This window comes from Toxotes jaculatrix, chromosome 6 (genome assembly GCF_017976425.1).
Source record: "Toxotes jaculatrix isolate fToxJac2 chromosome 6, fToxJac2.pri, whole genome shotgun sequence".
Taxonomy (NCBI): domain Eukaryota; kingdom Metazoa; phylum Chordata; class Actinopteri; family Toxotidae; genus Toxotes; species Toxotes jaculatrix.
Genome location: NC_054399.1, coordinates 15,355,840 through 15,366,919, shown reverse-complemented (window position 1 = coordinate 15,366,919; position 11,080 = coordinate 15,355,840). Strand labels below are relative to the sequence as shown.

The window sequence follows — 11,080 nt, the reverse complement described above, 5'->3', positions numbered from 1 at the left end:
TATCTCTTGTTGCTTTTAAATGCTAGACTTATTCCTTGTTAGGAGGCGCATACTTGAAGTCACATACTGAAGTCAGACATTTGCCAGCTGCTGCTGTGGTGGAGTTACAGAGTTCAAACTTCATTCAAGGAGAAAGTTGACTTTAGTTTTGTGTCCATGGTAGACTATACTGATCAGCCACCAGCAAGAGCATGGTAAATTTAAAATATCTGTGGCTGGAAATGACTTTAGGGTTTGGTCACTTTGAAAAGTGACTAACCGGTTTCTTAAAAGGAACTGTCTCTTTGCTTCAGTAGCAGAACAGTTGGCCTTGAGCATTGAAGCCACTGTCGCCAGTGGATTAAGAGTCTTGCCCTGAATATACACAGATACAAAGTTCATTTTCTACCAATATATCTTCACTGTGTGACGCACAACAGTGATGTCTAAACCTTTCAAAGAACAACATTTCATTGACTACAAAAAGTGCTAGGATGGCCAAATGGGTACAGAGATTAACTGTAATAGTGCAGGCTTACTTCCCAAGTGTTTTCTGTTGTCATGTCCATCAGTCAGGTGACAAGGACCCACATTGTTCTGGGGAAGAGTCTGTTAAATGCAGCAAATGTAAAATGTGACTTGCATGTGCTGTGACTCCTGACCGTGGAGTTGGTGCTATTGCCTCATTACGTGCAACGCTAACAGTAAAAGCTGAAGTTAAAGTGTTGACACAAGTATGACTTCTTCACAACCTTACACATGCCTGATATAATACTTAGCTGATGCTTCCCTGCCAGTATTTTTAGGCATTGCTACAAGCAGGGTCAGTCACTTAGCTTCCAAATGGGATGGAGACATTGATATCAAATCTTGTCAGAGCCCTGTTGTAGCTACTTTTACCAAGAGTAGAAACTGTCACTTCATTGCCTTATAACCCATCTGCTCCAAGCGAAATGAGGATGAAAAAGAATATTGAATCAGCTGCTTTTAGAGGTTGACGTGATCTAAAATGCAATTAAAACAATGTGAATTGGCATAAAGTACTCAACAAAAGATGTTTTTTTTCCCTTTTCTTTAAAAAACAAACCCAAAACATTGCCTGACCTCAAACAGTAGGTGACTAGCCTCCCTTATCTAGTCCACCAGACCTTCTGGCCCTTTTGATTGTGGCCAGTGCTTCTGTTGGTCACAAAGGTTTTCCTCCAGCGCAGCAACATTCATGTACTGAGCTGCTGAGGCAGCAAGCTGCAGGCTGTGTAGGTTTGCCTGATGCCAGGTGGAGAGACAGCAAGCACAGATAAAGCAGGGCTGAAGCTGTCTAAATATAAGTAACTTATAGAAAAAATAATTCAATAATGCAACTAAAATGTAATTTACGTTCAGTTATATTTGGGAAATGAGGTTTAAACACACACGAGACCCTTCCACAAATAAAATATGCTGAAGCCTTTTACAGGTTTTAGATGCCTGTGTAATGCAAAAGACAAACTAGGAAATAAACACAAAACATAACTGATATGAATTATTGATCCACTGCTCTGTATTATATTTAAACTCGTGTTTAAGTTTAGTAATCCAGAAAAGCAATTGTATTTCTTGAAACAGTTTGTATTTTTTTTTATGTGTCCTTCACGTTCACGAGAAACAGTAGATCTGTTTCATGTCTGCATGTTTTTATGTCTAAATAGTAACAAAAACCACTGGAAAGGTAACAAGTACTTGTTTGAGAAAATACCACCACCCCAGCTGACCGAATCTAGATTGTGAACATCTGAGCAGATGGACTTCTCATAACTTGCAACAGTGGTGTTTTTGACTCTATCTCATCATACAGTTGTTGCTAAATTGCTCCTGCAGTTGCATTCATTAGATCTTCTACGACAGATCTGATGAGGCCCTGCGCTCACTGGCTTGATTCATTCGGAGCCAGATTTAAAAATGGACTCTTTTGTCCAGCTAGGCGCTTGTGGTGGAGGAGATAAGAGACCCTGTGAAGACCTTTGAAATACAGAGCTTTAATGACAAGTTCAACTGGCCTTTTTTATTTTCCATTTTGCATTTAAAACAACCAGTTCCTTTTCTTTTCCCTAGCAACCAATCCGTCCACTCCCAATTTGTCGAGATGTCTTTGAGCTCATACGTGTGATGTTCCGCCTTAACACTCTGGTCTGATGTTACAGGTTTTTGTTTTTTCTGCATCCTAACCTGTTGCTGCACCCTCCCACACCCTGTCCATTTGCATGGCAACCCTTTACCAGGCCAGCTGCTGCTGCCCTTTTCTTTCTTCATGTTGAATTCTAATCATTACTTTCAAAGGAAAGCGTCTCCAAAGCTCCTTTATCAAGTGCTCGTACTGGGAGGAGGCAAGCCGCTGTCCAACACCCACTCAGGCTGCTCCACTTCTGTTCTGCAGACCAGGAGCACTTCTTATTTGTAACCTGCTTCTTTGAGTTTGGAGAAAACAACGTATGGAAGAAGAAGGTAAGGATCGTCAGTGGGGATTTGTTCATATGTTTTTTGTTTTTGTTTTTTTCATTTATTTTAAGGAGAAAGTTGTAAAGTTGAATTGCAGTTGAAGGGCTAAAGTCCAAAATAAGGCAGCCGCCATCTGGAATAATTAGGGTCACTCACTTAGAAAATGATCTTCACACATGAAAAGTGATACAGCACTTTTATAGTTATAAAGCACTTTAGGATAAACTATTACAGTGCTCAATCTGTTATCTTCGCGTACTTATATTTACTGATGGCTCACTTTTTTATGTGCAGGGTGACAACCCACCTGTTTAATATATACAGCAATATACATCATGTTGTGTCAGTCCTCATGTACATCACATCAGGATGACATCTGTTATGAAAATAAAAAGAGAAATACTTAAGAACTTTTCTAAATATTTTGTGGGTCTCAGTGCTTGAATGATGATCACTGATGGAGGACTGTTTACGATCCTTTTTCAGTTTATAATCATTATCATCTGGGTGTGTCTGTGGACATACACAATTTTGAGCTTATTATTATTTTTTGGAATAAATATAGTAACATCTTTCAAAAATAACACCTCTTTAAAAGCTGTTACATCTATTACAAAATGATTTTCTTTTTTTCTCCCAAAATGAGACACAAAAAAGTAGGGAACTTTATAATTGCATCCACTTCCTAAAGATCTGTAGATAGTAATTTAAGATGGTTGCACAATGACACTCAATAATTCCAAATGATGAATTTCTTTCCTCTAAAATAGTTGGATAATGTGTGAAACTGATCTGTATAATTTTCTGAGCCTTTCTGATTTCCATGCACAGTAGACTAACATAAGAGGGGGGGGGCTCACATCTGCTTTTGGCAGGATGTTTTACATTCATAACCAGCTGAACACACAATTTGAGACTCCACAAATAATCATTTTTGTAACAGTGATTATTTTGCCTTGAATAAATACTCTGTGTGTAAACACAAGTATGAATTATAATTTTACATAACCTACTGTTGATTAACCTTTTTCAAAGTGTTTCACAGTGAGCAGAGACCATGACAGAAGCCAAAGACAGACAAAACTTAGAGATTAAAATGCCACACCAGAGTTTTAAAATACTTCATTTCTAAAGGAAAATAAATGTAGTTTTTTTGTTTCCGTTGACCATGAAGAATTTTTTTTTTCAAATCTGTTCAGAGTTTTGGGACACAAAACGAAAAAACAAAACAAAACATGAAGTAATGCATACTGTGCTCACGTTATTCAGCTGTGACATGCTGTCCTGATTCAGATACACTATTGCCCATAAGGTTGGAATAATTTTGTTTTCAGATACATTCCTCTTTTTATTCCTATTCATACACATCAGTAATCACATTGGAATACACTGATCAATAAAGGTATACACCTATAGCATAAAGATATACACTTTATCTACACATTGTCATAATAATTTCATGAGAAGTGGTAAAATATATTTTATTCCAACTATGGGCAACAGTGTATACTTCAGGATCTTTTTTGTATGTCATTCTCCTATGTCTCATCATCTTCTTTTCAGCGATGTGAAAAGTTATCTGTGATCTCATTTCAGATTTACAGTGATGCCATGAGGTTGATTCTGGTTAAACCCACCAACGCAACCCGACGTCTTGACTCAACAGGTGAAGTCTTCCATGAAAGGGACCATGAGCATTGCACCTCAGGAGGCCCCCCCCCTCCGACAAAGACCCCTGAGGGGAAGCGTGATCGTTACTCTGGAACCTCAGTTGAAGCATCTTCATCTCCACAGGAGACGAGTCTGTGCTGTGTTTCATCTTCACCCCACGAAAAATCTAATGGAATCAGTCCTCCAAGAGTTTCAGCCCAGATGTCGCCGTTGAAAACCCAAAACCTAACCTTATCGCAGCTAAGCGATCAGGACTGGCTGCTGCTTTGTGGCCAGGTTAGCAGCGTGGGAGATGATTCACCATCAGCAGACAGAGCAGGGACCAGTGTGGGACATCCAAACCACAACGACAGATGTGGTTGTTCCTGTCCTGATGCACATCAGCATTCAGAAGCTTCTACTTTTCAACCACAATCAAAACACGGTATGGTCCAAGACTGTCTCTCTGGAGCTACAAATAAGAGGAGCCTTTCATCTTCACCACACACCCAGTCTTTCTCTCAAATTGCCAAAGGCTCAACCTCTTGCCAGGTTTTACCACAGCAAACAAACCAAAGGGATCTTTTGAAACCTGCAACAAACCATCCACAGGATAATTTCATGCCTCAGTGCAGTGACCAAGAGGTTCGAAAGGAACTTCTGCAGCAGCACCCCTGCAATCACTTTAAACTCAAAGACAGCAGCCAAGCAGCCCGTCCAAATTTGTTCAACATTCCTCTAAACTCTGTTGAGTGTGCTGAGACAAATCAGAAACTTCACCAAGACCTTAAATGGAGAGAGCTTTTTGGTAAAGAACCACTGTTAGTTCAGCAACGTCAAAAGCAAGACTCTCACTGCTTGATAACTGGCGATCAAACCTGCAAGTCATCTGGGGATCCTTCGATTGTCCTCAAGTGCCGTCATCTCCCTTACAACCCTCTGACCAGTACTCCGCGGGTAAAGAGGTTATCTACACCAGCCAGTGACAAAAGTGTCCAATCCTTCTCCATCAGCCAGTATAGTTCACTTGAGAACCAGGATTTAGTAGAGGACAGAGCTAGACAACAACACAATCAGGTACAGGATTTTTATTTATTTACTTTAGCTTCCTGACTTTGTGCAGGTCATTTCTGGAAATGCAGTTCATCTCATTTAACTCCTGAGTCTAAAACAAAAGATATTTTTTTGTTAGGCAGTCCTATTTCTCTTGATATACCATTTATAGCTTTTGCCCATGTATGTTGTCTGATAATTTACATGCCATGTGCTGTTTCACTTGCAGACAAGCTCTCAGCACCTCAGTGGATCAAAACTCTCCCTCCCTAAACATACTCCTCCACGATCTGACAACTTGGAAACTAGTGACATAGTCAATGGGGATGCAGTTCGACCAGTGAGCAGCCATGGCACTTTAAGATCCAGTCTTTCAGATCTTCACTCAAGCCAACAGCCTCTTCAGCTTCTTCACAGTGCCATCCTCGAGGATGCCTTCTCCAAAGTCATCAGGGAAGACTCCAGTAAGGCCAATAGCGACAACCTGACTAGGGAGGAAGGCAGCATACCACAGAAGAAGACCAAGGACATTAGCTACCGCCTGGGTCAAAGAAGAGCTCTTTTTGGGAAGCGCAAACAATTGAGTGACTATGCCTTGGTCTGTGGGATGTTTGGCATCATTGTCATGGTGATTGAGACAGAGCTTTCGAGGGGATTTTACAGCAAGGTAGTTCTATTCAGACTCATTTTATGAAGTATTAGTACTTTTTGAGGTAAATAACTAGTTGCACTCACCACATTTGTTTTTTTTGTTTCCAACATTTACAGGAATCCATATATTCATATGTACTGAAAGGCCTGATCAGCCTCTCTACCGCTATTCTTCTTGGGCTCATTGTGATGTACCATGCAAGAGAAATTCAGGTATGCAGATGAATTAATAGAAACTCATTTAATTAGACTATCTATAGACTTTTTTGATTGGTAAACCTTACTATTGAACATGGAAGTTCATTGTTGACTGTGGGAGTAAATGTGATAAACACTCTAAATTCAACGTTCACTTCCTTAGCTATACCCAAATCCCTCAGCTGTTGTATATTTGTATTTTTATTGGGTTATTAGATCATTCATTTCCTAAGTCTTCTATTCCCTTCCCTTCTTCTACAGCTCTTCATGGTGGACAATGGGGCAGATGATTGGAGGATAGCTATGACCTTTGAGCGGATTCTCTTTGTTGTGTTGGAGCTTCTGGTCTGTGCCATCCATCCAATCCCGGGCCAGTACGTGTTCACCTGGACGGCTCGACTGGCCTTCAGCTACACAGCATCAGTAGCAGACGCCGATGTCGACATCATCCTCTCAGTGCCGATGTTCCTGCGTCTCTACCTGATTGGCCGGGTCATGCTGCTTCATAGCAAACTGTTCACAGATGCTTCCTCCCGCAGCATCGGGGCGCTCAACAAGATTAACTTTGACACTCGTTTTGTGATGAAAACTCTGATGACCATTTGTCCTGGCACAGTCCTGCTGGTCTTCAGTGTGTCCTGTTGGATCATTGCAGCATGGACCGTACGAGTATGTGAGAGGTATCAGCAAAAAACTTACCAAACCAAAATCAGTGATAGTACACTTGTAAAACATCTTTCTTGGTATGACGCACCCTCTCTTCAGGTTTTACATCAACTGCTCTTGCAGTCAGGTGTCATTTTTTAACAGGTATCACGATGCACAGGAGGTAACTAGTACCTTCCTTGGAGCAATGTGGTTGATCTCCATCACCTTCCTGTCAATCGGCTATGGAGACATGGTCCCTCATACCTACTGTGGAAAAGGTGTTTGCTTGTTAACAGGAATAATGGTGAGACTCATACTCATACAGTACAACCAGACATGTTGTGTAGGATAAAAAAATATATATATATATATATATCTAAAAAAACATAGTTTGGCCTTAAATTTGTGGTAAACTTTATATTTGTAAATATATTTGTATAAAACCAATGAAAGTTAAATGCAGGAAGAGTCAAAGTGCAGTCATTAATGGAAATGAGTTCCAATTATTTCTTCTAACTGCAACTTGAAAATCGTACTTTTATAACAATGTTGCTTGAATACCAGTGTAAACCCCACTCTAAAATTGCCCTCATAATGCTCTTCACTACAGTATGCCTCAGTGTCACTGACCGGTGCTTTTCTCCTCAGGGAGCAGGCTGTACTGCTTTGGTTGTTGCTGTTGTTGCAAGGAAGTCAGAACTCACCAGAGCCGAGAAGCACGTTCATAATTTCATGATGGATACTCAACTTTACAAAAAGGTCACATCACAATCAGGCTTGCAAACTGTACACTATTTCTAATATTAACGGTAAAGTTCAGTCTTAACATAAGTACAGTTTTGGCTTTTTTGACCACACGTTTTGTCTGATTTATGTTTCAAAGAGCTTTACAGAAGAACCTCATCAGCAATCAGTCAAAAAAAGAATGTCACATAGTATGCCAGCAAAACAAAATAAGGAAATGGAACAAAGAGCAGGACACAAACATTGCTTGCAATAAATTCTACTATGTTTTTATGTAAATGCTATTCCTTCTCGCCTGTTTCATCTGTATAATATTACTCCCTCAGATAAAAAACACAGCAGCCAATGTGCTGAGGGAGACGTGGCTCATCTACAAACACACCAAGCTGGTCAAGAAGATTGATCGTGCCAGAGTACGCCACCATCAGCGTAAATTCCTGCAAGCCATCCACCAGTAGGTGTAAATACATTGTCATCAGGGTGTGCACCAGTTTGAATAATGTGTAGATATTGTTTGAAAAATTTACTGACATTGCATTCTGCTCTCACTAAATATTAAATATTGTTACAGTAAAATGTGCAACACTGTTTTTATTTCTGTACTTATGTTATTTCTACTGTTTTTATCAGGACAAACTGTACTCTGCTTTTTTTTTTTTCACTTGGCACAAAACTGGTGACTGTGTTTCTGATTTTCAACTGTAGACTGCGAAGAGTCAAAATGGAGCAAAGGAAACTAACTGACCAGGCCAATACAGTTGCTGACCTTGCCAAGGTCTGTATATGTAGTATCTTTCACAATTTTTAAGTTTGAAGTGAAAAAATTTTTCACCATGTCAACTAATTATCCATAATTATCTATTAACATCAACATTGCCAGAAGATAGATTATTATTAATAGTGGGCACATGTTTTCGACATGATGTACCATTTCATTTTGGTATGGTCTCACTGTGGGCTCACAGCTGTTTTACAAGTGCCATAATAGCCCTTTTCAAATACACCAAATTATGTCCTAGAAGTTTTAATGTTGACTTAAATTTTAGTTCTGGCTGATATTTTTGACACCGCCTGTTATTTGATGGATAAAGTAATCCCGGTTTTAGACAATACTGAAAAGGAATTCTAAAATGCGTCTGCCTCAGGACAGTTTTGTAACCTTTATCTAAAAATATGTTGAGTGGCTTAGTGTGGCCTCTCTTTAAAGTGACCTTAACATGCTGTAAAGACAGATGTGTGATCTGTTCTCGCTGTTGCTTTCAGACTCAGAACATGATGTATGATCTGGTGTCGGAGCTGCAGCATCGAAGCGAGGAGCTGGACAGGAGGATTGTAGCTCTGGAGGAGAAACTGGACTCCATCCTTCTCAGTGTGCAGTCGCTGCCCGTTGTGCTTTCTCAAGCAATAACAAAGCTACAAAAGGACTTCCTGGATGACTTGGCTTGTCGTGTCCACTTCCTATCATCCTCCCTGAGCTCTGAATGCTGTCCGGTCCCTGCCAGGCAGCTCTGTCCAGCTTCCACCACACCAGAGACACCTTACAGCTGATAGGCCTCACTCAGTGGTTTTCCTCTTAGTCTGAAACCTTTCTTTATGCTGGGAAGGATTTTCTCAACATGCACTCTTCTTTTAGTAACACTCTACTACACAATCATACAGTTAAACACAGTCATCCCTGGGAGTTATAGCTACAGAGGCATGCAGAGCAGCTCAAATGAGATAGGAAATGTATCAGTTGGGGAACTTCAGCGCAAAGAAAGAGCATCATTCCTTCATCACCTCTGCTCAGAGTTGTGAGTTCAGGGACAGGGTTTTCACCAACTGTAAATAGTCAAACATTAGTCCATACTGCCTCTCTTGATTGTGCCCCTGCAAACTTTGTATTGTACTGGAGGACTCTCATGGAGTGTTAAAATAGCTTATAACTACCAATTGTTACATGACTTATTCAGTGTAATCTAGCTAACTCCCAGCAAGTTAAAGAAATGTAAAATGATATTATTCCAATTGTTAGGGGTACCATTTGGTCACACTTACCACTGTGGGTTCTCAGACCTCATGTGGAGGACATTTGCCCAAGCAAGCTTGCCTTTTTTTTGGCTCACCAATCAGTATTTGAAGCAGAAAAGCTAACGCAGAAGCTAATGCAGAAAAAGTCTTCTTTTTCTAGATATATAGATTTATTTCTGCAAACAATTATGAAACTGTGGAAACAGCATTGGACTACAAATTCAATAATAGTGATTACAGAAGTTTACAAGAGTTTGACCAAAAGTATTCCAAAAATAAGTTTCTACAGTAACAAGGAAACACAGTGAAAGATTAAGTTCTTACAGGAAGTACAATACAATAGTTACGCTTGTCAACATACACACTAAGTCCAGAGTAAAAGTGAAAAGAGTAAAATACATAGATATCATCTTAACAGTAATTCAATAGTTAGAGCAGTGACACTTGAAAAGGTTCCTGAAATATTCAGAAGAGAAGCTTCGATTACTTAAAGTTGACGGTTGTCTTGGTGTTACACAAGTTGGCTTGTATCATCAGGTTCCTGGGCTGAACTGTCTGTGACAATAATGACAAAGGCTGCTTCCACTTGATGATTAAGGCTGTACAGGCCGTCTCCCTGGAATCAATATGTGTAACTGTACTTGTGAAAAGCTGAGCAAAAGAGGTTTAAAATAAAGATTACAATGCCTCTGAAGAATGTATAATTCTCTTACTGTTGAAATGCTCAGTCAACTTGAAAAGTTGAAAAGCAGTTTGTCAAGAATCCTGCAGACTGACTTTTAACTAGAACTGAAAAAAGCTGTTGTTCCTCCTGTTCCATTAGTAGACAGTTTTAGACAGTTTTGTGTAGCCTGCCGTCTAAGTGGTATCAGCATCAAAATTGTAAACTTGAAAAGCTTCTAAATAAACGTGCAATAGGAATAAAGTTTATTAATATGTCATAACTTGGGAATAGTATTTATAGTTCTGAAACCTTTTGTGTCACTGGCCTTAGCCTGCACAACATTATTATTTGTGTTTTAGACATTATATAGTGTCTCTCACAGATGACACACACACACACACACACACACACACACACACACACACACACACATATATATATATCACAATATTTAAAAACTTGATTTTTGTAGAAGTCACAGTTTTTTCAGTTTATCTTACTCAAACAAAAATACGTAAGTTTCTTTATGTTTCCCTTGACAGGACTCATGTGAGTAAACCTCCACAAAAATTACCTTCTTTTTTTTAAATTATTATAATTTTATGACATGCCAAACTCAAGGGGGGATAATTGTACATTATTAATTAAACGGTTTTATTGAAGTCAGGCCTGTGTAGTGTGTGGGGAGGCTGCTCCTCATGAAAATTTAACATATTTAGACGATTAGTTTGAGGAAGGAAACTCATTATGAAACCAAATAACTCAGCCAACCGTACGCCAGACATGATAAATAGGTCTGCCAGTTACGTTGTTTACCAGAACCACCATCTGTCTCGCTGGGATACAGGTTTATATGGCGCGATATAATCTCGCGATAAATGTCCGGAGGCGAGCTACACCCACGAGAATGTCGTTTCGCGCGCTGAGGCTAAGCTCCAGTCACAGTTCAGATTGACAGGGCTACCATCCAATGAAGTTGATTTACTCAGAGCAACGTAGCCAATGGAG

General features: G+C 39.7%; 1 protein-coding gene across 1 annotated transcript; it reads left to right on the top strand.

Annotated features, from left to right (window-relative positions):
• The first annotated feature begins 4,524 nt into the window (after positions 1-4,524).
• On the top strand, positions 4,525-9,514 carry kcnn1b (potassium intermediate/small conductance calcium-activated channel, subfamily N, member 1b). Its single transcript, XM_041039922.1, has 9 exons — positions 4,525-5,181; positions 5,387-5,824; positions 5,926-6,021; positions 6,268-6,686; positions 6,817-6,958; positions 7,303-7,413; positions 7,725-7,852; positions 8,104-8,173; positions 8,662-9,514. The coding sequence occupies exons 1-9, from the start codon at positions 4,552-4,554 to the stop codon at positions 8,944-8,946; spliced, it is 2,319 nt and encodes a 772-aa protein (XP_040895856.1). The 5' UTR covers positions 4,525-4,551; the 3' UTR covers positions 8,947-9,514.
• Positions 9,515-11,080: the final 1,566 nt, after the last annotated feature.

What these genes read in the sequence shown, in the direction of transcription:
- kcnn1b (XM_041039922.1), top strand. Translation starts at nt 4,552, where the DNA reads ATGGTCCAAGACTGTCTCTCTGGAGCTACAAATAAGAGGAGCCTTTCA. An exon ending in ACCATGCAAGAGAAATTCAG is followed by an intron (nt 6,022 to 6,267) that starts GTATGCAGATGA and finishes CTTCTTCTACAG; the next exon opens with CTCTTCATGGTGGACAATGG. An exon ending in TTCCTGCAAGCCATCCACCA is followed by an intron (nt 7,853 to 8,103) that starts GTAGGTGTAAAT and finishes TTTCAACTGTAG; the next exon opens with ACTGCGAAGAGTCAAAATGG.